General features: G+C 42.4%; 3 protein-coding genes across 5 annotated transcripts in view; 2 read left to right on the forward strand and 1 right to left on the reverse strand.

The window, feature by feature from the left end:
- The window catches only part of cacna2d2a (calcium channel, voltage-dependent, alpha 2/delta subunit 2a), a gene marked incomplete at its 5' end in the record, with an annotated part of 334,563 nt that extends 324,038 nt beyond the window's left edge, over positions 1-10,525 (forward strand). The window contains 4 exons of the mRNA XM_079510575.1: positions 343-466; positions 1,519-1,628; positions 2,165-2,247; positions 5,811-10,525. Coding sequence (XP_079366701.1) covers positions 343-466; positions 1,519-1,628; positions 2,165-2,247; positions 5,811-5,933 — 440 coding nt within the window. The 3' untranslated portion in view covers positions 5,934-10,525. The remainder of the gene's footprint in view (positions 1-342; positions 467-1,518; positions 1,629-2,164; positions 2,248-5,810) is intronic.
- Positions 10,303-16,195, reverse strand: abhd14b (abhydrolase domain containing 14B). 2 transcript variants are annotated; one of them, XM_079510086.1, is made up of 6 exons: positions 16,177-16,195; positions 14,382-14,460; positions 13,693-13,931; positions 12,073-12,314; positions 11,209-11,397; positions 10,303-10,394 (listed from the first exon to the last, which is right to left on the reverse strand). In XM_079510086.1, the coding sequence occupies exons 3-5, from the start codon at positions 13,910-13,912 to the stop codon at positions 11,218-11,220; spliced, it is 642 nt and encodes a 213-aa protein (XP_079366212.1). In that variant the 5' UTR covers positions 13,913-13,931; positions 14,382-14,460; positions 16,177-16,195; the 3' UTR covers positions 10,303-10,394; positions 11,209-11,217. The 2 variants fall into 2 exon arrangements, with proteins under 2 accessions (XP_079366212.1, XP_079366213.1); XM_079510087.1 differs by lacking the exons at positions 14,382-14,460; positions 16,177-16,195 and adding an exon at positions 14,255-14,275.
- Positions 15,098-25,926, forward strand: part of mst1 (macrophage stimulating 1) — a 28,686-nt gene continuing 17,857 nt past the window's right edge. Inside the window, exons 1-6 of one of the 2 annotated variants that reach the window (XM_079510069.1) lie at positions 15,098-15,224; positions 16,203-16,347; positions 20,252-20,367; positions 21,161-21,275; positions 21,365-21,501; positions 23,988-24,108. In XM_079510069.1, the coding sequence (XP_079366195.1) occupies positions 16,286-16,347; positions 20,252-20,367; positions 21,161-21,275; positions 21,365-21,501; positions 23,988-24,108 (551 nt within the window). In that variant the 5' untranslated portion in view covers positions 15,098-15,224; positions 16,203-16,285. Of the gene's footprint in view, positions 15,225-15,297; positions 15,620-16,202; positions 16,348-20,251; positions 20,368-21,160; positions 21,276-21,364; positions 21,502-23,987; positions 24,109-25,926 lie in introns of those variants that run through there. The other variant, XM_079510068.1, reaches the window with a different exon arrangement.

Genomic DNA, 25,926 nt, shown 5'->3' on the forward strand with positions numbered 1-25,926 from the left:
TTACCCTTATTTTTCCTTAATTTTCATCTTTTCCCTTTTATTTGTGTGTCCTTTTCCATGTTTGTATGTTTCTGTTTTTTGTATGGTCTGTGTTTTGTTTTTGTTTTCATAAAGGGGAGGAGGGAGTTTATAATAAGTGAACATAATATCGTCTCTGTCGGGTGGAAACCTCAGAATTCCTCATAACTCGTAATTAAAAAACAGCAGATCCACAAGCTCGAAGCGCGGCACGAGTGCTTTTTGTGTAGTATGGAATGTGGAGATACGGTAAGAGGTTTGTGCCCGACAGCGACCGCATGTGTTAATAAGATTGCACGTGTGCACCGTGTGTCACTGCAACAGACAACGTGGAGGCCGAGGGAGTGGACGGCAGAGAGAGGAGCTGTGTGATGACTCAGACACAGTTCTACTTCACCAACACGAGCAGCTCCTACAACATGCTGCAAGACTGTGGCAACTGCTCCAGGTGTGTGGAACGCTGCTGGCACATATGGCACACTGCACCGCGCGCAGCCGCACCCACACACTCGCATCGTATACTGTACTGTACAGCAGTGGTTCTCGAACCTTTTTCCGTGTGTCAAGGACATGTAATTATAGCCGCAGACCCCCATCTGAAAAGGTTTTGTGTATAAGGGAAGAGAAGATATATTATGTTTTAAAGATTTTCGATATTTCTTAAAAATAAATTCAAAAATAGCAGATATACAAGCTCGCAGCGTGGCAGGCAGTGATGCGCTGTGAGCTTTAGATCTGCTATTGTCTTTTAATAAAATGGTTAAAATGATTGTGACGCTACTAGCGTTCTATTAATTGAATAGGACCACAATAAATACACAATAAACACGTAAATAAGGCTTTTTAGCACCATTGCATAATCGTGCCGATTTGCAAACTCAATCAAAAGGCTGGGGACCCCCTATAAACAAATATAGCAGCGAAAGCAGTGCAGCGCCGTTTTGCAGGCTGGATTTATCATGGTGTCAGCGCTAATAAACATTAGCGCTGATTAAACCATATCATCAGAGTTAATGGAATGGTCATATCAGCGCTGTCACCATGCTAGCTGATCCATTAGCTAATGAAGGGAGTGGTGTGGGGGAAGGAGTTGATGACAGTCCTCTCTCTTTATCTCCCTTTCCCTCTCCCTCTCTTTTCATTTCTCTCTTTTTCTGTCACTCTATCCAATCTCTTTATCTTGTGTCTTGTCTTGTCTCGTCTCTCCCTCCCTCTCTCTTCCTACCTCTCTCTCCCTCCCTCTCTCTTTCTCCCTCCCTCCCTCTGTCTCTCTGTCTCTCTGTCTCTATCTCTCTCTCTGTCTCTGTCTCTGTCTCTGTGTCTCTCTCTCCCTCTCTTTCTCTCCCTCACTCTCTCTTCTCTCACACTTTCTCTCCCTCCTGCTCTCTTTCCCCCTCTCCCTGTCCCTCTCCTCCCTCTGTCTCTCTTTCTCTCCTCTCTCTCTCTCTCTCTCTCTCTCTCTCTCTCTCTCTCTCTCTCTCTCTCTCTCTCTCTCTGCAGGCTGTTCCATGCCAAGAGGATAAACAACACCAACCTGCTGTTCGTGGTGGCGGAGAAGTTGCCTTGCAACACCTGCGAGATAGAGAAGCTCTCCCAGGAGGAAGTAGAGTGTATCCTTCTTTCTAAACACATGCCTCGCCAGCTGGCGGAACCAGAAAGTCTCTTAATCGCCGATTTCCATCTCTATATTGTCCTCCTGTCTTTGTCCGCGGCTCAGCGCCAACTTTTTTCATCAAATTCCATTCAAGGTTATTGTAATTTTCCGATGTAGAATTATGGCTCCTATACGCTCCTAACTGTGAGCTGGAGTGGGCCATCGGTGTGTTTTTAAAAGATCTATTGTAAACTCTTTAACCGCATTAACACCAATGGCCCCTAGCGCTGGTCCATAGCCTTCTACTGCTTCTACGATTCTGCCCTGCAGTATAAGGCTATGGGACTTTCGGTTTTAAATCTCAAATCGAAATCAGGCCTGACCCGCAATGCCACGTGTATGTACAGAAACAGGTAATCAATCACTACATCAACATGTTGCATGCGTTTGCACAAATCAGACAACTAAATTGGGGAGGAGGAAGGGGTAGCACAATTAACTAAAATATTCTTTGTGACTGACAGTGACGTTCCTTAATTGCATCGTTTCCAGACAAGAATGTCAATCCCTGTGAAACACTGGCTTCGGCTCGGTATCGAAAAGGGCCCTCCATGTGCTTTGATACCAGTCGATATGTAAGACTTCACATCACACTAGCATGCATCACACTGACATGCAAGATATATGACCTGTCCACATCAACCTGACATACATGATATGTATGACGCGTCCACATCACACTGACATACATGATATCTATGACCTGTCCACACCAACCTGACATACATGATATGTATGACGCGTCCGCCGTCCACATCACACTGACAACATGATATGTATGACCTGTCCACATCACACTGACATACATGATATGTCTATGATGCGTCCACATCACACTGACATACATGATATGTCTATGACGCGTCCACATCACACTGACATACATGATATGTCTATGACGCGTCCACATCACACTGACATACATGATATGTATGACGCGTCCACATCAACCTGACATACATGATATGTATGACGCGTCCACATCACACTGACATACATGATATGTATGACCTGTCCACATCACACTGACATACATGATATGTATGACGCGTCCACATCACACTGACATACATGATATGTATGACCTGTCCACACCAACCTGACATACATGATATGTATGACCTGTCCACACCAACCTGACATACATGATATGTATGACGCGTCCACATCACACTGACATACATGATATGTATGACCTGTCCACATCACACTGACATACATGATATGTATGACGCGTCCACATCACACTGACATACATGATATGTATGACGTGTCCACACCAACCTGACATACATGATATGTATGACGCGTCCACATCAACCTGACATACATGATATGTATGACGCGTCCACATCAACCTGACATACATGATATGTATGACGCGTCCACATCACACTGACATACATGATATGTATGACCTGTCCACATCACACTGACATACATGATATGTATGACGTGTCCACATCACACTGACATACATGATATGTATGACCTGTCCACACCAACCTGACATACATGATATGTATGACCTGTCCACACCAACCTGACATACATGATATGTATGACGCGTCCACATCACACTGACATACATGATATGTATGACCTGTCCACATCACACTGACATACATGATATGTATGACGCGTCCACATCACACTGACATACATGATATGTATGACGCGTCCACATCACACTGACATACATGATATGTATGACCTGTCCACATCACACTGACATACATGATATGTATGACGCGTCCACATCACACTGACATACATGATATGTATGACCTGTCCACACCAACCTGACATACATGATATGTATGACGCGTCCACATCACACTGACATACATGATATGTATGACACGTCCACATCACACTGACATATGATATGTATGTACCTGATAGTAGCCTGAATTATTCACCGATGATTATGTTAATTGTAAATATCCATCTTGCTGCTAGCCCCAATTTTGCGTTAGGGTTATTCTGGAAATAAGGCTTCTAATTTAGAAATAATATTGGACCATTTGGAATTCCAAAATAGCACAAATGTAATTTGGTCACATGTAGCATCATGTACATTTAACCGTCCGGAAACACTGACAAGTAGTTCCATCCCATTGTAATCACTGGGTTTGGATAGGAACCATTGACCAAAATACGGACGCTACTATCATAATAAGATGCTACTATCATGATATCATAGATATGGATTTAAAAACATGTATTGCTTCACTTACTGTGTATTACCTTTTTTTTTCCACGTGTATGTACAGAAACAGGTAATCAATCACTACATCAACATGTTGCATGCGTTTGCACAAACATGCACATCCATGCACACATTATGTCAACATGTTGTATTCGTGTGTGTTTGCATGGCCGTGTGTGTGTGTGTGTGTGTGTGTGTGTGTGTGTGTGTGTGTGTGTGTGTATGTGTGTGTGTGTGTGTTAGGGCATTCACTTCTAGTCATTTTTACTAGTTGACTAGTTGCCTAGTTTACTAGTCGACTAGTTGTTTAACTACCTATTATGTAAAAAAATCACACCCGTGTGAACTGAGTGGTGTAAGGTTTTATATAGCATGATCAGCTGTGGTCTGACGTAATGTCTGACGTAATGAAATCATTATTATTATATAAGGTAAGGTATTATATAGCCTGATCAGCTCTGATCTGACGTAATGAAATCACACCTGGATGTGATTTCACAACTGGCTTTTTTTGTGCAGAGAAAATGACCACGGTTGCTACGGTCATCCAGTTCACCCGGGTGTGATTTAATTACGTCAGAAATTATTTTGAACATAGCAACCATGCTCATTTTTTTCTGCACACAAAAGCCAGTTGTAGGAGTGGTTTACACCACTCAAAAATTAAATAAATTAATTAAAATAAACTTTTTTTTTTTCTTTTTTTTGGGAAATAAATATTTGTACATTGAAAAACTGTGTACATGGTGACTATAACTATAATCTACCTGATCTTGAGGCCTACAAAATCGGGGAAAAAATTAAAAAATAAACTTTTTTTTATTTATTTTTTCTTATCAACTAGTCAACTAGTACCAACAAGGTCGACTAGTGGATTTACTAGTCGACTAGTAAACTAGTCGACTAGTTGCTTAATGCCCTAGTGTGTGTGTGTGTGTGTGTGTGTGTGTGTGTGTGTGTGTGTGTGCCAGTGGCGTCAGTTATTGTAACTTGGACGACGAGAGGGTCAATGCATGATCGGTACACCATGGGTCCATTTGGTTACATTTGTAGTGGGTGGCGGTCGGTGGCTTTAGAACACTTTCCTGGGGTCTTTATGTGTGTAATACGTCTGTGGTTTTACGTATTTTTGATTTTAGCAGTTTAGCAGCACACTCAGTTACGACTGAGAGTGCGGATTTTATTCTCTTTCTATATGTTCTCTTTGAATCTGCACCCAGCACACGCCTTAACCTTTAAAAGACTGCCTGAGTTGAGCGAGCCTTTTCCCTTGAAGTGATTTTAGCAGTGTCCATGATGTCATGGACACTGGGCTCATTATAACATTAATGTTAAAAAACAACTCAACCCATTCTGGGCGGGAACCCCTTTTGGTGTTTTAACTAAGCATTATGCTATATTTTAGCTATTGAAAAATAGCAGATCTACAAGGTCATAGCACGCCACCGAGTGGCGCGCTACGAGCTTGTACATCTGCTATTTTTGAAAAATCGTAAAAATGTGCCTGAAATCTTTGAATATATATTGTTACAGAGCGTGTTTTTAACTCAAATCTTTGCTTCTGTGGGGTCACTGGAACAACATATTTTCAGATGGGGGTCGGTGGCCAATTACATATTCTTTTTGGGGTCCTTGACATGAAATATTGAGCACCACTGATACAGCAACATAGGTATTTCAGAAAACTTCTTAAATTTCGACGTCAGGCCTAAATGGGTTTTAAAGTATACTAAGTTAGTTCCGTTGGTCCAGGCCGGAACACGATCACTTGATTGACCACCCCCTACTACTGACTACATAACAATCTGTGTCATTATGTGGTCGGATGGGTGGGCCGTGAACACCCATCCTGGCCCAGAGCCGGTTGGGCACCGCCGGCACCGCCGCGGTAGATTTTCATGCTCGTGTCCTTTCTTCCCTCTGCAGGAGAACACGTCAGACTGTGGGCGAGGCCACTCCTTCCGCCCCTCCCCTTACATCTTACTGGCCGTCCAGCTGGCTCTGCTCTACCCGGTGGTCAGCCCTCATACTCTCTCTCTCTTGCTTTAAATTCCTACGTCCCGTCCCCCCCAAACTCCCATCGCCCCCGTGCCCCTATGCCCTTCGCCTGCTGTAGTCATAGGTAATAATGGGACTTCCCGTCGTCAACAAACGAGGTTCGGAAGCCCAGAGTATACCGCGCTATACCCAGCTATAGCTTCAGTCATTGTTGCTTATAGTGACAACCAAGCGGGGGGACACTTGCGTTCCTCAGTCCGGTTTTGTCTTCATCTTAAAAAGAAGAGCGGGAGTGTGGCGCCCGGCTGCCCCCGAAATCATCGGAGGCAAACGTCTTAGAAAGGGAAAAAAGAAAACGGAACACACCTCCTCCCTCCCGCACCTCCCATATACACCTTCACCTCCATCAGGAGGAGGAGCAGGAGGAGAAGAAATAGGACAGGCCTGATATCCTTGTCACAGAGTGGATGGACTCAGAGTTGTCTGTCCGCCTTCGCACCCCTTGTTTGTGTAGACAGATGGCGAGGTATGGCGTCCTTCACCGCTCACTCATTTGCCTCTCATGAGGGGCTACGTCGGACCATCCAGTCATTTGTGACCATAAAAGAATTACAATGGAGAGGGGGGGGGGGGGAGGAAAAAAGAAATATATATATATATATATATACACAAAATGTCAACTATATACTGCTGAAGTGGCGAGTATTCAAAACATACAGTATATTTAGGTTATAATTTGAAACAGGGGAAAAAAGAAATGTTAGGCGTTAACTTAAAAAAAAGTCACAACTTTATTTATGCACTATATCTACTTCTTGCCAAAATGAGATAGACTTTCACGTGGTCTTATTTTTATAGCCAAATTAGTAAGAGGAGAAAAAAGGCTTCTGGTTCAGAATTAGGATAAACTAGGAAGAGACAGAGAGACTTGTACAGCTTTAGTTTAAATAACGACTAAGATTCTCCTTTTAGGTTGGAGTTATCTCGCCGGTAGATATATCTGTTATGTATGTACGATAAAGACACGGCAGGATCCTGAGTTTTCGTTTAACTGAGTGTCTAAAAATGACCTCTTTCTTTACTCCAGTAGTTAAATGAAAACACAGGGTTTTACTGCGTACCACTTGGCCACAGGCTTGTGAATGATGGTGAACTTTGCGAGGATGCTGTAGATTACAGTGGCTCTCAAAGTAGGGTCCAAGGATCCTCGATCAGGGGTTCCTCGAGGGGTTTCCGAACAAACCCTTGCAGGTCTGTATAACTCTTGAGTGTGTACCCATTGTACGGGTCCATTTGGTTCAATGTGTACATGTTAGGATGGTACCTTGAAATAATTGGTGTAGAACATGAATCCATTTTCAGACTTGAGTACTATCTGTGATTTGTAGTATTCTGTCTTATGATCGACGAACCATCATGACCTCTGCTTTTTGGACTTCTGTAAATCCTCTCTTGTGCTCTCTGATAAACAAAAGCTCAACCTCTGCCAAGCCTTCATGAAGCTGCTCCCAGTAACCTTTAGATTAGAAGTGCAATCTAATCCAGTCTAATCTAACCTCTACTAATGTCCCCCCTTCCCAGAAAAAAACAAAACAAAAACACTATTTGTATGTGCTTCTTTCCGGTAGTTCTGCCTTCATGATTGTCTCATCCCGTAGTAGTTTCAAGGTGGGGTTTTTTCCCGCACACTCTTTAAAAAGCTTGTATTACCTTTGACTGACGCTGTTCTAACTTCAGATCATTCGCTGCTGGGGGATAGGGGCTTATATTCAACGTTTTCGACGCAACAAAAGTGCAGCAGAGGCCACTAAATATGGTGAAACACATTGCAGTTTGGTTTGTAATCTGTGACGGTTAGGTTACTGTACATGTAATTTTGGTCAGTATGAGGCGAGATGCCATTTTAGACTCCCATGTTTAGGAGCCACTCTCTGTTTTCGTAGTGCCTTGATGCACTTTGTTTGGGAAAGCATTGGCTGATGTGATGACAGTAGAGCTACCGTATAGTACCTTTATATTGCAGCCATGCGATAAGATACACTTTGGGCGGTAAAAAGGATTTATTTTGTTTTGTATAATGGAGCCATCCTGTTGGCTTTAGCTTCTCTTAACCACAGAGCTACATGACTGCTTTCTCATATAGAGATACTGTACCGTTCCTTTACTAAGCCATGTATAGAGCTATGGTACATGTCCAATAGTATAAAGCAACCCAACGGGCCATAGACCAGTTTATATATAGTTGCGTTTCAGCCTGAACTTTGTGTGTGTTTGTGTTTGTGTATGGACGTGTGTTTGTTTGTGTTCTTTGCCCTCAAAGGGAATGTCTTTTAAAACGAGTGGAGTATGAAGTGTATGAAGGATGACAGTCATGGTAGCGTAGCCAATTTGTTTTGGTTTCACATATCACAACGTGCAAAGTGTTATACAGTTGATTTCACGAAAAAAGAAAAAAATACAGCTCGACATCTGTAATGATAGCGCAAATCGTGTCTCCCTTGACTCACAGAGGTGTCAGAAAGAATGTTTGGTGTGTCAGTGTGTTTCCGTTTTAAAGGCAACATAGCTACCGTACAAAAAGCCTCTTTAAATGCCTTAGTGTTATACAGTATGAAGCTCTGAGTATTTTCCCTGTTGTACACGGTGTGTACACACACACACACACACAGACACACACACACATCCACACAAATAAAACATCCCCTCCCTCTGTCTCGCATGCACGCATGCACACACGCACGCACGCACACACACATACACACACACAAAGACACCTCCAAATTAAATACTCCCCTGGACTTTTGGTGTTTTGGAGTATAGTGAGCTATACATTAGTATGTTGGTATCTTGAAATGGGCAGCTGGTGTTTTATGCCTGTTGAATGCATGACACCGGCTGTGGGGCATCAAAGACTTGTTCATACTTTGTTGCTCGACATGTAAACTTGACAAACTTGACAAAAGAGTCCAGTGTCAAAGCATAAATTACAATAAGCCTCGAAAGATTGAAAAGAATCCTCTGGCCCTGATTTTCTGCCCACCCCACTCTCACCCGGGCAAGACGTCACAACGATCCTAACCTTATAATAATAACTAACCACATTCTGTACAGTCTTAGATTCTATATCTGATAAAGACAAACATACTGGTAAATAAGTGCGGCAACAGCTTCAAACAAATCTGACAGATTAGAAACATAAAAGTGAGTTATTCACACAAGTGAAAAAAATGATAAGACCTAGTATTTCCATTTGGCTTCCGCGCGTGTTCACGAATGGGCCGGCCATTTACCCCTTGATGCTGTTCTGTTGCATTGTATTCTGGTATTTGTTTGTCTCTGTCCTGTGCCATTAATCCTGTCTCTTTTAACACTGTCTAGAAATGAATGCTACATGTTGCCTGTGGAAACGCACCCCCTGTGACTGCTTCTCTTATCCCGGCTCGGTACACAAGACACTCACAGTCACATGACGTGACTATAAATGTAGCACACCGACACAAACACATGATGCATACACAAGTAAACAAACACGCGTTAATTAACAGCCAGCTGGGAGAGGTTTGACCGGTGGAGGACCAAGTACTCAACCCTGGTACTTGAGTATAGATACTCATTATCAAATTTTACTCAACTACTTGCACATCAAAGCTGCTCCGTGAGTTTTCTTTTTAATATCAATTCATTGCTGTATTGAAATGTAGACATTTTCCAAAAACATTCAAACTTACACTTTGCAACACATATCAGTAATAGCGAAGATAGCAGCTCTACAAGCTCACAAGGTGTCACATTGCGACATGGACACCTCGGCAGAAGTAAGCCAACTAGCCAAGGATTTGACTTAACCCAGTGGCAGGTCAGAGATGAGCTCAGGGGTGTGCGTTTCCATAGAGAAAGCACAGGACTCAGAGAGAATCCTACTGATGTGTGTGAGTGTGTGTGTGTGTGTGTGTGGGGGGGTCCCAGGAAGGGACCACCAGATTGTAACTGAGGAGGGACACAGTTCTGTTTTCTGTGGTTTCAGAAATTTACTTTTGCCAAAAAATAGTGGGGCGGGAAATAAAAGAAAAAAAAAGAAAAGCTAAAATGGAGCAGCTTGTTGATGATGAGAGGGAGGAGCCTCCTGTCCCCGGCCCGGCCCCTCCCTGTCCTCGCTGCGTCCACGTAGGTGCGTCTGTGGGAAAGACGTGTGTATGTGATTCTGTAATCTGTAGTCCGGTGCTATGTGACCATGTTTGACAAAATGTGTGGTAAATAAAAAAATAAAAAAACAACAAACAAACAAAAAATGAGTAAAAATCTGTCAAATTTTAAGTTAGTTAAAAAAAAAAGGAAAAAAAAGGATTACAGTACTGCTTGAGATCTGAAGTCAGTTGTTTCATTTATTTTTTTGTTTATTTCTAGTGTGTGGGAGTATGAATGTTTGTGTGTGTGTGTGCGCGGTTGTGTAAGATTTCGCTCCTTCTTGCTGGGCATTGGTCCGTGTCGCTCCATTCTTTTGTACAGATGAAGCTAAAAGAAAAAAGAAAAAAAGAAGAGAGCAAAATTTGTAAAATATTGTGTCTGTGACTCCTTGTAAAATATTTTCAAATTGTTTATTACAGAGAATCAGTTATTAAATAATGTTCATATTTTTCACTTCATTTCAATGTGTGGTGTTTTGTTTTCCCCACTTGTTTCACATGTTCTAATCTGCTTATCTCTAATGTATACATTAATGTGCAACATTGTTTTCTCAATCAACAGTAAACAAACCAACATACATTATATAGTGTACATACATGGTATCTGCACATTTCTCACAAGTTACAATTTAAGGACTTTTAAGACCTTATTTATACCAAATTGTCAAATATTATGTAAAGCAAAGCAAAGCAAAGTTATTTGTTTACCCAGGGTGAATGGACTAAGCTCGAGATGCTTGTTTACAGCCAGACCCTGCTCATAGAACATTTCATGATAGGGGTTCAATGCCTTGCTCAAGGGCACTTCAGTGGTGGTAATTTTAACGTGCCGGTCCGGGGATTCGAACTGGCGACCTTCCGATAACAAGACCGCTCCGCAAACCGTTCGGCCACCGCTGCCCATAAAAGTAAGAAAGAAAGAAAGTGGCAGGCTGATCTACAAGCTCACAACGCCTTGCCGACCGTGTGAGGCGTTGTGCAATATTTATCTGTGGCCGAGTCAAACTAAATTGAACGCCTCAATTCTGACATTCTTACAATTTGCGGGTCGCAGACGTTTTGGGAGCACTAGATATACACCAAAATGAGGAATCACTGTAAGGGGTGAAGTGAACTACTGTATGAAATGATACAGTACATACAGCATGCGTTCACAACGTGTTCAGGAAGTCTGTGAGAGCCTTATGCCAAGTGTCCGGGTCGTCTAGGTAACACGGGTGTCCCGCCCCCTTCATCACCACCACGCTGTGATTGGCCAGATTCCTCAGGTTGCTGAGTGACAGCTCTCCGAGCTGGGTGTCCTGGTCACCATACACGATCAAAGCTGGGACCTGAACAGACACGCATGGAATGGACGATGGAACATTAACTCTTATCTCTACCGCTAGCTGTTAGCATGAACCCCAGTTCCAGGGGCCAGCATATGCGTTCACTTTAAAAGTGGGAGTTTGCCCCCCGCCCCCCACACACTCTCACTACACACACTCTAGTATCATTGGAACACGTACACACTCTTTACCTCTCGTCAGAAGCGTTTACATGGCAAAAAAGTTAGAACGTGGAGATTATGGCTGTGAATCTTTGGGTGTCCCACGATTCGATTCGATTCCGATTCTTAGGGTCACGATTCGATTCAAAATCGATTCTCAATCCAAAAACGTTTTATTTATTTATTCAAAAGCATTTTTTTTTTCAGATTCAAAATGATTCTCTATTCAAAATGATTCTCGATGATTCAATACATAGGATTTCATCACAATCTACTCCAGCCAACTGAAGTGACTATACTACAGTAACTTGAAAATGACTGAAGACATGTTTACTGTGATTAGGGTAAGCTTACATTTCATATCACAAACACCATGTAGTGAAAACTCCTGTAACTGTAACAAATCGATTTTTGGAAACTATGAATCGATTTTGAATCGTTCATAACAGGAATCGCTTTTTTGACACCCCTAGTGGAGATACTGTAGGTTTTCCGCAGCAATATTCTTTATACGTACCTTCACACTTTGGTATTGCTCTGCGGTGAACTTGTCAGTGCATATGGGAGCTATAGGGACGTAGGCCCGTACCAGGGCCTGGTGCTGGAAGAGGAAAGGAAGGGAGTACATGCCACTGAGCGAGGGACTGACCAGCACCACCGGGCCCAAGCTCAAACCCTCACACAGCTCTTTTAGGAAGCCACCTGGAGCCAGCTCCCCCACTGCTGCAGGGGCTTCTGCTGACTTAGACTGGCCAAGACCTAAAGAACAAGAGACACGGCAGATAAAGGAGAGATGGCATTTACAGGCAGAATGCGGTAAAAAAAAAAGAAAAAAAGAACAGTGCAACTGTTGCAACTTGGACAAGGCTGAGTCGGCTCTAGTGAAATTTGCAACGTTCGACACGGCAACTCATGGTGTCTCTCGTGGCTCAAGTTCCCTAGAGACGACACCCCTCCGTCGCGGTCGATATCTAGACTTTATTCGGATTCGATCACAGAAGGTTTGGGAGTTTGATTAGTGAAGCACGCTACCGGGCAGCCAGCCCGGTACCCCCCAGAAGGGGGGTTTCTGACTCTATTAGAATACGTGTGCGAATGGCCTGTCCGAAGACATTGCACCTACATACTGTAGAACAGGGGTGCCCAAAAGGTAGATCGTGATCTACCAGTAGATCACAGGCTTTTGGCATCTGCCATTTGAATTAAGGTGACTTGATTGATTGACATAAAAAGGACCTGTCAGCTCAAACCCACAAAGCAATACATTGTTTTCCAGAACGTTGCAGACAAACATTATATAATATGTATAAAAAAACCTACCAATTCCATTTTGCTCTTCTATTTCCCATTCTAAGTGTGTTTGTCGTATAACTAACGCCTCAGGTAGCAATGGGATAATATTTTATGGGGTGGGTAGATCTTGTTGAGCTTGTCAGTTTAAAAGTATTCTCGAGTCAAAAAAGTGTGGGCACCCCTGCTGTAGAAGCATGCCCATTTTCAACCTTCAGAATTGGTCCTCACTAATCATGCTCAGTTTCAGATGGAACAGTTCCCATCTACTACTTGTTATTGGTGGACAGCTCAGAAGCCTGAACTGAAAATGACAATCAATCTGGGGATTCCACAGCCTTGCTTTCTCTTCCTGGCAACTTTGATAGTATGCTGAAATAGAAGCCATTGTTACAATAAAATAAAAGTTTGAAATCTTATTTGAAAAGTCCAAACCTTTTCTGTCTGAGCGATTTAGCAAACACCACTTGCAGGCCCCTTTGTAAATCCTTGAGTATTTAACTGTAGAGTACACACACACACACACACACACACACACACACACACACGCACGCACGCTCACGTCTACCTACCCGTACCATACCTACCTGAATTGATTGATTGATTGATTGAAATATTTATTAACAGTTTGCAGAATTACAGTACATTTCAAGCACAAACTCAATACAAAGACTGTTAACTGTGAGTGGACGACCCAATTAAGCATTACACTTGTTTACAAGAGGGTCCACCTTGTTCAATTCATCAAAACATTTAGAGACGTACAAATAGACACTTCTATATAGTCAAAGAACAGAACAGGAATTCATCATAGAGGTAAAAACGGAAAAGAGACATATACAGTGACCTGGCAGGTCAACAGCTACAGCCCGGCATCCTGCTGTGGCCAGGGTCTCCATGGTACCAGTCCTGAGCCAGTTCTCTGATGAGAAGCGGATGCCGTGCAGGAGCAGAACTGACAGCCTAACAGCACCCCCCGTGGCCGGCACGGCTTCTCTGTAAAACAGCGGCGATGTACACGACTCCACGGTGACTGTCCCCTCTGTCATTTTAACAGCTGACGTCATGGTCCGCTCCTATACTGTCCTAGGAGGAAGTAGCAGAGATTTTTTAGAGACGCTGGGAAACTTGGAAGTAGGGAGAAGTCTGAATGGATTATTGTTAATAATTGTTCGCCAAGCAATGTGCACTACTAGCCTTATTTACTGCCTTGTTGTTTATGTACAAACGTAGACTACAAGAAAGTGGATGTGCAAGAAACGGAAGAAGTCGTTATTCCTTCGTCTTTCCTCGATGGAAGATGATAACGGGGATTAAAAGTTAAATTGCCTTAATAGACTTAATTGTCTATAGTAGGCTACTGACAACAATAAACATCCGACGTTAAACACATGAATGTGTGAAATTACCTTTGAACTTATAGGACATTCCCATATTGCAATAGCTCGATCTATTTACCAGACATGATTTTCTTTATTTTTTTTTAAAGATTTGGCTGATCGAACTTGCATTGCAGCGTAGGACGTCATCCCTTACCTCGAAGACCAATGATGTCCTGGCCTGTTAAACCATGATAGCTGTTAAACCAGGAGAAAAGTGCGGACGGTTTCACTTTCTGTAAAACAGCAGAAGACTTTTGATTGCACAACTATTAAAGTCACTCAGTACAGGAAGTAGGTGTAATTCCTTCAAAATAAAAGTATTTAAACTGCGCATTTAAAGTTTTAACTATATTCACATCCTCATTGCAGTTATTTTCATATTTACGTTACAGTGCGATTTCTTGAAAAACTTGATACAAACCGATATGAGTAATCTTGTAATTTCTTTTACATGAAGTTGTTTATTGTAGGTCATAAATTGGTCAGTTAATTCGGTACATGACTTGACTACTGCAGTTCATCTCAATGTGAAGCTATCCACAGCATGTCAGCATGTGCTATCACCATGCATGTGCTAAAACCTGAACAGTTCAGATTCATTGAATATGATATCAGATTCAGATGAACTGAATTGATATTAAGGGCCCTAATGGAAGCTTTTTTCTTGGGTTATAAACCCTCTTAGTAGACCTAATTGAACTGTAGTTTCTTGTGCTTTTTTCTGCAAACGGTTAATATGGTTTTCAATCAATTCAACCATGTACTCGCATGCCGACCAACAGATACTATTATATGCAGAACAGAGTCCGTTCTATATGATAAACGAGACATTATACTGACCTCTAGCCTTTACAACAAGTATTGCATGCTTTTTATTCTATTGACAGCCGCTCGTCTTCTATCCTGCAATGAACAAAACAACAACTTGTAGACTTGTGGTGCCATAATGTTGTTATCAGAAGGAATATAGTGTATGCGGGGAGAAATAATGTAAAATGTAAGACACATTTCGTGATTTTTCTCCTTCATTAATGATTAATGCACGTATTGATTGGTGTTGGGTTTTCCGGAATATGGCCCTCTGTTTGATCAATGTTCGTTTGTGGCTGGTCTGTGTTTTATTTGTGCCTTATTAGCTAAACACTAGATGATAGCTTACTACAACACCGTGGCTTTTCACGCCTCCCACTGTAGTTTTGGTTAGGTAAACTCTGTCTCTGTCCTGTGTCATTATGCCTTCTCGTTAGCCGACATATTGGGACTATTTTGTAAAACGAAACGTCAGAGGAACGCTTTTTTTGGGGTTTTTTCTCCCACATTGATCATTGACAAGAGGAACAATGAAACACTTAGTATTCTGTATTGTGGCAATTTTCAACGGACTGGCACTGGGTAAGGTTTTGCAATTCATTGTAACCTAGAAATATTTATGTAGATGTTGTAGGCCTATAATATTTTACACTGAGCACTCTGACAAAGTTATGTGTAAATAGGATATTAAGGCCTATACATTGTAGCTCCCTTTGTTGTTGTATTGTAATGTTATGTTGTGATAACAAATAAGTGAACCAACCTATTGTTTTTAAATTATTATTTGGGAAATAGTGGCTTCGACTTGGAGGACATGTGTGTTAATTATTGTACTTATTTGAAGTATGACAGTAATTCGATAATTAATGATGTTATCCTGTAAAGGGCAGGCTGCTTTACTAGCTTCACAAACATTTGCAAATTCTTGGTCCAAAGGTTATATGTGTGCAGGCTCATGCCCAAATGTTGATGTACCAATAATGTGCATACTGATACTGCATAGTATAGGCTATGGGTTTATTTTGCAATGGCAAAATAGGCACAAAAAGGAAATACATTGATATATATCCCTGCATGGGAGCACCTGCCAACAACGAAATGGATCAGTGCTGTGTTATAGGGCCATAAGTAGTGTGTACTTGTCTTGTTCCATTGCACACTCCAGGGCATCGCAGTGCACTCAATGACTTCCAGCGCTCGGAGGGGAGGGAGCTGGTTCCCACATCCTGGAATTCTGCCCGGGTTGTCATGCTCACAGGCCTGGGCCTGGAGGACTGCGCTGCTAGATGCGCACAGTCATTAGAGTGCCGGTAGGATTTGTCCCATACTCCTCGAGAGGCCATTAACCACAACGAACTCCATGTATTTTGTTGACCGGGGTCCCTAGGGGCCTACACGCTTTGTTCCACTCTAAAAAAAAGGTGGCAACTGGAACCGACATTGGTTCTTCTTCAGACTCAGAGGCCCCTTTTCCACCGGTTGGTTCCCAACGGGAACCGGTTCAGTTCTTTTTGGTTTTTCTTTTTAGTCCATGAGCCAGAGCTCCAAAATTGAAACATTAATTATGAATTGAGTGGTCAAAACCATACCTATATTATTATTATTATTGTTATCACCATGAAACTTCCCCAATTGAGTACTTACACGAAGACAATGATTTATTGTATTACAAATTTAACATTTTTAAATATGCAAATGAGGCATTATGTAGGAAAATATGCAAAATAATCGAAAATATGAAAAAGCTACTACTGTGGAAGGGTTATCATGTATTAATTTACTTGTATTGATCCTATAAACAATTTAATATAGGGTACACGTACAGACACCAATTTTGGAGCTCATGGACTAAGAACCAAAAAGAACTGAACCGGTTCCCATTGGGAACCAACCGGCGGAAAGTGGGTCAGAGTGATGCCATCTAAGAACCATTTTTTGTTCTGTTCCATACCGGAACAAACCTTTCAGACCATGGTCCTTTGAAGGCATACAGTAGTATGTAACTTTGCTAAACATTTCCATCTATAGAGGGTAATGCGTGTGACATCATCATCATAGTTTTGCGGGAAAGCCTACTGAGTAGCAAAAACTTTGCCACTTGATTTACCACTCGATTTGGTAAACTCACGTTATGCATGCGCATACCCTCTATACAAGCAGTCATCATCAGCCACGGGTGACGGGAGTATTGATTGATTGATTGAAGAATTTATTAACAGTTTGCAGAATTACAGTACATTTCAAGCACAAACTCAATACAAAGGCTGTTAACTGTGAGTGGACGACCCAATTAAGCATTACACTTGTTTCCAACAGGGTCCACCATGTTCAAATCATCAAAACATTTAGAGACGTACAAATAGACACTTCTATAGACAGAAACAGGAATTTATCAAAAAAGAATTCATCAAAAAGGAGGTAAAAAGGGAAAAGAAAAATATACAGTGAGGGGAAAAAAAAGGGGGGGGCGGGGGGGGGGGGATTCACGTTCAGCTCCGTTAAATTGTTTGTTTTCCTTGGAGGAGCTGCGTTGGGTCCCCAAGTCGGCTCCGTGGCCGTACCTTGAGTTGGCTGTGTGGCCGTGACCATCTCTTGTGTTGTCCTTGCGTTGGGTCCCCAAGTTGGCTCAGTGGCCATACCTTGAGTTGGCTGTGTGGCCGCGACCGTCTCTTGTGTTGTCATTGCGTTCGTGTTTGAGGGATTCCGATTTTACAGGGGCCAGTTTCGAATTGCAGCCGTCCGTAGGTGCCCTTTGAGAGCGGTTTTGAAAGAGTCAAGGGATTCGCATGTCTTAATGACAGTTGGTAGGGCGTTCCACATTTTAGTGGCATAGGAGCGAAAAGAATTTAGTCCCTTGTTTGTGCCGAATCTGGGTTGTACATGGTTCGTTGCACTCCCTCTGGTGTTGTGGGTGTGGACTTCGTTAACATTAAGGAAGTATCTAGACAGGTACATGGGTATCTTGGTGGTGTATCGAATCTTGTGGACCAGACCCATTGCAAGATGCTGTACTCTGTCGTCGACCCTAAGCCATTCCAGCCTGTCGAAGTGGGCAGGGGTGAGGTGGGTTCGGGGGGCTAGATCAAGTAGGAGCCTGACCAGTTTGTTTTGGGAAGTCTGGAGCCTGGTTTTAAGGGCCTTTGAGGTGCTGTGGTACCAGGAGGTGCATGCATAGTCAAAGAAACCCTGTACAAGGGCTCCTGTTAAGGTCTTCAAGGTGTTTTTGTTGACCAGTGAGGAGATCCTGTAGAGGAATCTTGTTCTATGGTTGACTTTTTTGATTACGTTGGTGGCCATTTTATCACCGGAAAGATTAGCCTCCAGGATGGAACCTAGGTAGGTAATTTCATCTTTACGTGTGATAACATTGTCACCCACTCTAACCAAGAAGCCATTTGCCTTGCTGAGATTACTAATAGAGCCAAAGAGAATGGATTCAGTTTTTCCCAGGTGTAAAGATAGTTTGTTATCAGCGAGCCAGGTGCAGATTCTACCGAGTTCAGAGCTGAGGGCATTTTCAACCTGCAGTTTGTCCCTGTCCGAGACCAGCAGTGCTGAGTCATCTGCGAACAGTAGTGCAGAAACGGGTACACTTTACCTTTCGCTTGTATTTTTGTGGGTTTATTTTGGTTGCCCAAAAATGTCCCTGTCTACCAAAAACAAACAGTGAAAACGCCAAAACAGGGCGATGAACCTCTGCAAGTAAACACCACCACACTACTGCAGTGGCTGATAAATAAGAGTTACACAGGCTATGCCTTTAAATAACCATTAATTTGGTCCACAAATGTTTCCCTCTACAAATCTCTTTGTCAACAATAGCCAATCTACGACTATGACACAATACGTCGTGAGCTTGTATTGATCTGCACCAATTTGTATCTGAATGTTTTGACATGCCAAGAATAAGGATGCCAGGGTTCACACAGTACATACTATACTGAGTGGAATACATGCGTCTGGAAAGTAACTATAGTACATGTACTCAAGTACGGTACCGGATCAAGCACACAAGCATTGATTTCCTACTGTATATTCATGATGTTGAAACACATTGTTAGAATAGTCAGTAGTGTTGAGCTTGTTGATCTGCAAAATGGCGACTGTGGCTCAAGAGGTAGAGCAGGTCGTCCAATGATCCATGGGTCGGCGGTTCGAATCCCGGCTCCTCCTGTCTACATGTCAAAGTGTCCTTGGGCAAGACACTGAACCCCAAATTGCTCCCGATGTGCTGGTTGGAACCTTGCATGGCTTCCGCCGCAATCGGTGTATGAATGGGTGAATGTAATGCGCCTTGGATAAAGGCGCTATATAAATGCACCATTTACCATTTACCATTGCAACATTTAAAAAAAAATGAATTTGGATCCTGAAAAGTAACAGTTCTGGACATCTGAGGTTTCCACCCGACAGACAGACAGAGACGACATGCAAAGTTATGACATCAGTCGTCCATGATATAGCTGTGACATATCTCTCTCTTGACTTTTGTCAAATTTGCGAAAGGTTTCAGCCAGAACAGACTTGGCTTTGATTAGGAAATTAAAAGTAGATATTTCAAAAAGTATAAAACATATTGTAATAGTATAAAAGTGGGGGTTCTTCTGTGGCCTACTGGCAATGTACATGAAGATTGCTGCTGTTTGTGAGATAAGCTCCAGACACACACGCACACACACACACACACACACACACACACACACACACACACACACACACACACACACACACACACACACACACACACACACACACACACACACACACACACACACACACACACACACACACACACACAGTGCCACTGTGCCGGCCTCTTGCAAAGCCATGCTGTAAAGAAACATGTGACTATTCTAACTGTACTAAGTACTGTACTTACAGTACTTTACTTTACGACTACGTATTTCACTTCAATTATTAGAAAATGGCCGATCTACAAGCTCCAAAAGATTTGAAAACAATTTAGACATAATATGTTAACGGCACATTCTGCACAACGGGTAGACAACTTTTACTTTTGGTACTTTACTTTACTTTGGTACTGGTATATTTTGATGCCAATACTTTTGTACTTTTACTCAAGTGCAATTTGAGTGTGTTTCTACATTGCAGTATAACTGCGTAAAAAAGAAAGAAAAGAAAGACAAAGTATAACTTTTTCCACCACTCTTGGTATGCAAAAACATGACTGTGAAAAAAATCCCTCAACCCTAGAGCCTTCAACTACGAGACCCGTCCTGTCATCTCCTGTAAGCACCTGCCCTGGGTGGGCGATGGCAGCAACGCAGAGGTCAAGCGCAATGTCAACTGTGACCTGTACGAGAAGAAGGGTGAGATGAGATGAGTCACAAAATGTTTACTGAAGGTTCCAGCAGTGTGTGAACTGTTTGCTGTGTGGGTTGATTTCTCTTACCTTCACTTCTAATCCCCCAGAGCTCACACCGAGTTTAGCAAATCCTCTTTTTCTTTGAATGCCCCCGAGACTCCTGGAAGAATGCCCTTCAACACGTTTTAAAGTTTGTTTCTATGCCAGCGGTGGGCAGCGGTGGCCGAACGGTTTGCGGATCGGTCTTGTTATCGGAAGGTCGCCAGTTCGAATACCCGGACCGGCACGTTAAAATTACCACCGCTGAAGTGCCCTTGAGCAAGGCATTGAACCCCTACCATGAAATGTTCTATGAGCAGGGTCTGGCTGTAAACAAGCATCTCGAGCTTAGTCCATTCACCCTGGGTAAACAAAGAACTTTGCTTTTGCCATTGTTTGCACAGTAACTATGACCACGCTCTATTGTGTATCTATTTGTAGTTTTTTAACCTACTTAGGGCCGATTCATACTCCTATTTTACCGCTGTTTCGGCGCTGTCAGAAATTTTCAGTAGCACCGAAGAGCCGACTTTAGGACGGTACTCGCCCCCCCGAACCTCAAATGACGTCACATTGTAGGCTCTACAGAGCCGAACCGACTTTTATTCGGCTCTAAAATAGGAGTATGAATCGGCCCTAAGTATTTCATTTTAGTATCTAGTGAAAGTAATTGATAGAAAATAACTAAGTCGTTATTTGGGTGAAGTGCTCCTTTTAAATAAAAGTTTGAAATGAAATGATGTTCTTTCATCCTGAAGTGTATGTACGGAAGTGCATCGTAGGCAAAGGGGAAGATTACAGAGGCAAAGTCTTCACGACCAGAAGTGGACACACTTGCCAGCAGTGGTGGTCAAAGTTCCCCCACGACCACAGGTGAGCCCAATCCTCTGAGCTGTGTTGTTATCCTTCTGTCACTTCTAGTCCTGGGGTTGTTTAAAACGCGGCCTCTCCATCTGCTGCAGGTGGACCCCCACGGCTAGTAACGGCCTGGAGTTGAACTACTGCAGAAACCCAGACGGGGACCGCATCGGGCCGTGGTGCTACACCACCGACCCAGAACGCCGCTACGAGAGCTGCAACATCCCGCACTGCAAAGACGGTACCGTACGCTACCTACACCCCGCTCTGTTCACACATCCATCACTTCTCGTGCTATAATGTCTTAATCTTAAAGCTATATAAACTGTAAGTTTATGGTTATGTCTCTCTCCGGATGGAGACCCGCGGACCCTCATCTGAGAATGTTTTGTGCCAGGGACCCCCAGAAGAGAACGTTTGTGTTGAAAAATGCAAAATGATTCAACATTTGTTTGGCAAGCATCATGTTTTAGTTTTAATAATAATCTTAAATTGTATTACAATAATTGCATTGTGCATTATATTGTAAAAGTCAGTGTAAAAGTCAGTATAAAGTCATTGCTCTCTCAAATTGGGTGAGGTGGTTCCAGGGGGTCTCCAGCAAAAGTAGTATACAGAATCATTTTAATCACTTTATCCATGCGTTGGCTATACAAAAATAGCAGATCTACAAGCTTGCAGCGCGTCACTGCGAGCTTGTACATTTTCAAAGAATTTGGTGAAAAATATCCAATATATATTAATATTATTATTATTACTTTGAAATCTTGAACACAAAAACATTAATGATGTTACGGATCTGGATAGACCGTTTACTATACAGTAAGTTGATGTAAAAATAGATTTAACCTTGTGGTATGATGTTTTTAACTCTTGGGGCAGTATTATGCGTGTCTTAAGTACCAGGTCTTATTACTTAACTTAATACCTGGAGGCGTGATCAATGCCATTTGGCCACTCAGAATAGCCAAATGGCATTGACCACGCCTCCAGGTCTTAAGTTAAGTCATAAGACCTGGTACTTAAGACACGCATAATACTGCCCTTGGGTCTTTGTACCCATGCTCTAATAAGCGACAGCTCCATGATTCGACATGCAACTCCTTGCAACATGCAAGTACTTTTATCCCCAATGGCAGTTGGTAAATGGTAAATGGTGCATTTATATAGCGCCTTTATCCAAGGCGCTTTACATAGATTGTGCATCAATTCACCCATTCACACACACATTCATACACCGATGGCGGCAGAAAACATGCAAGGCACTAGCCAGCACATCGGGAGCAATTTGGGGTTCAGTGTCTTGCTCAAGGACACTTCGACACTAACTCTGGGGGAGCCCAGGTTCGAACAGGCAACCTTGCGGTTACCATCCAGCCACTCGACCTTAAAACTGTTTTGTTGCAAGGAGTTGCATGGCAAATCATTGGTGCAAAGCAGAAATCCTCTGCTTAGTCACAGATGCGTCGGAGATGCTGACATTTCCGTAGGGAATGTTTTTAGCGATTAAGGTGAGGGGAGTGAAAGCTGTCAGCTCTCAAAATCGTATTACGGCCTGTGTTCTTATGGAAGATTGTTGTTATGCAGCTCCCCTGACGATGGCTTCAAAAGTTGTTTGGATTTCTTCCTGGCTGTACTCTATTGCTATCCCACATGTGACAGCTCAACGCTGTCACATGTGGAGTTGAGATAACTGTGGAACTCCACAATTAAGGTCTTGTAGGTCCCCTTTGTAGAAGAATATTAAATCGACTATGTAACGTCCAAATGATTTAGTCTCTGTGGAGATTGGAAGGGCCCGTGATGTGTTTCTCTTCCCATAGTCCCAAGAAAAGGCAGGTGTAGTTGGGGGGGAAACTGGCACCCATGGCTGTGCCCGTTTTTTCCTGAACAGCGTGTTCTGGAAAACAAACACATTATTTAACGTCTACTCTATTCCGTTAATGATTGAATACATTCATTTGGTGGATTGTCATCCATCCTGGACTGTAGAAAGTGGTTTATTGATTCCAATCCATCTTTGTATTTACTTTGATATTGCTGTACAGAGATGTAACATCCATTGTGACCATGAATGCAATATTTTTGATCTCCTCTATTTCATTGAGTACATGTGTGTTTTATGTTGGAAGATCAAGATGAAGCGGTCAATATATCGAGAAGCTGGTTCAGAAATGGAATCTATGTCACTGATAATGGGTCGGCCTGGAGGATTAACTGCATTTTTATGTATTTGTGGGAACATGTAGAATGTGGGTATTAAGAATGTGGGTATTTTAGGACCGGTTTTGAAATGAAAATCTCGCTCCTTTTCTGTTGTCCACTTTTTCTCAACAGCATTGTTCAGATCTGTCAGTTAATTCACGCATGTTGCATGTACTCTACACTACAGGAATGTAATGCATACATACCTCTGTAAGGAAAGTAAACCCTTACATGCATGTGTAGTGGCCTTACAAAGGTACTGAATGAATGAATGGATGAATGGATGAATGAATGAATAATTTATTTGTTGACCCATCCCACACGGGATTATCAGACACAGCAATTAAAACAGTAACAAAAACAAAACCATGCAGGTGTCACTGTGTAGCCAGCCAGCAACTCGACCAGATTGCAAGCAGGTGCAGTAGACCCACACAGACCTGCATAGAAACAGGTGCAGTAGACCCACACAGACCTGCATAGAAACACTATTACATGTAACAGAGTATTGTCCTTATACAGAGGTGTGCATTACCTGTAATGGAGAGGACTACAGGGGACAAGTGGACCACACAGTGAGCGGCAGAGAGTGTCAGAGATGGGACCAGCAGCATCCTCATCAGCACATCTACCAGCCCGAAAAGTATTTATACAACACTATACTTTATACAAAGTGTTTATAATTGATATTATGTCTGACTATTAGCTCTATTAGCTCGACTACAGGAACTAACCCACTTTGACCCGAGATCAGATTCTAAAAATGTCTTCTACATCCTGACAGTTTTCTGAAAAAGCTAAGTTTCTATGTCAGTCCTCAAGTCATTTTTCAAAAATAGCAGACCTACAAGCTCGTGGCGCGCTATGAGCTTGTAGATCTGCTATTCTTCAATAGCTAAAGCATAACATAATGCTAACACCAAAAGGGGTTCCCGCCCAAAATGGGCTAAGAAAACCACACTGTAGCATATTACACAGCTACAGTAGGTTCTGAATTTGTTTCCATAAACAATGGTTAATAGAATGTAGAACGTCTTCTTTCAATTTGTTTCTAAAATAGCAAAAAAAAAAGAAAGAAAAACTGCAAGCTCATATTGTCCCTTCAAGGTGGGTTATAATAGAAATGTAAACAAAAACAAAAATATTAAACATGAAAATTAAAGTGAAAATAGATCTATTTGCAGAGCTATTTTCAGCAAAGAAATGTGGTGTAGAGGGGATAAAGGAGCAGACCCTAGTATAGACCACTGGGGGACCCCGGTCAACAACTTTTAGTTTAAGTGGCTGATACACTGACACCACGGCGCGTAATCAGCGCCTCAAACTGTGACTCCGCCCACCCCCGGGGGAAGTTGTGATTTGCGCTCGTTCACTGCAATGCAATTTGCGGCATTTTCAAAACAGTATTGAGCAGAGTAGCGATTATCAAACGTATTTGCAATGCCATACGTTGAAAGATCTGTTGCCCGTGGACAAGGCAAGTTAGATAGCATCGGCATAGATGTTTGTCCGTATGTGATTAAGGATTGGACCAAGTTGCATTGGCAGCCATAGAAAGTTCTTACCCCAGGCTAAAACCTGATGTGACGTTTTTGGGCGTTCCTGTCTAGCGTGGTGTCAGTGTATAGTCCTGTCTAGCGTGGTGTCAGTGTATAGTCCTGACTAGCGTGGTGTCAGTGTATAGGCCAAATTCTAATTTTGTGAATTACCGGAAAAAGCATGTTTATTTGTACAGTACATGCCAGATATTATTGCTTATATTTTCTTTTCAGCCTTGACCCCAGATTACCGAACCGTGCTTGTTACGACCCAACCATGATAATTAATTGACATAATAAATGATTTGGCTCCTGACACCAGCCAGGTGTTTAATAATTCAAATGTGAATAAAGTCAATACATTTAAATTAACAAAGCAGTATTAATCACAAAAAGAACAGGACAAATAATTGTTTTTCAAAGGGAGGTCATGGAGGAGAAAACTAATTTAATAGCTGACTTTATTGGCAGAAGGCTTTAGCATTTCTTTTGGGGGAAATAAAATAAAATAAAGACGCACACAAGGTTTTTGTTTTCAGTGTGCCACGTTGACCAAAAACGTCTTCAAGCAAGCTGTGTTTGTAAAGTTGTTTCAAGGTACTACTACTGCTCATAACTGCTTAACCCCTGTATACTTTGTTGAAAGGTGTCCCCCTGGGGTCCCCCCTCTACACCAAATATCTTTGCTGAATGTATACATATTTTTGAGTGGTGCAAACCACTCCAACAACCAGCTTTGTCTGTACCCGTGTACCCGTGTATGTACCCGTGTACCTGTACGTGGCCCACGCACAGGTGAGCATGGTTGCTATGGTTAGTGTGTGACGTCACTGCACCACTCAGTTCACACAGGTGTGATTTTTTAACTATGAATACAGGTGTGCCCTGATATTTTGCCTTGCCCGTTGGTATGCTTGGGGCAC

Source organism: Electrona antarctica (genome assembly GCF_951216825.1).
Source record: "Electrona antarctica genome assembly, chromosome: 9".
Classification (NCBI taxonomy): Eukaryota; Metazoa; Chordata; class Actinopteri; order Myctophiformes; family Myctophidae; genus Electrona; species Electrona antarctica.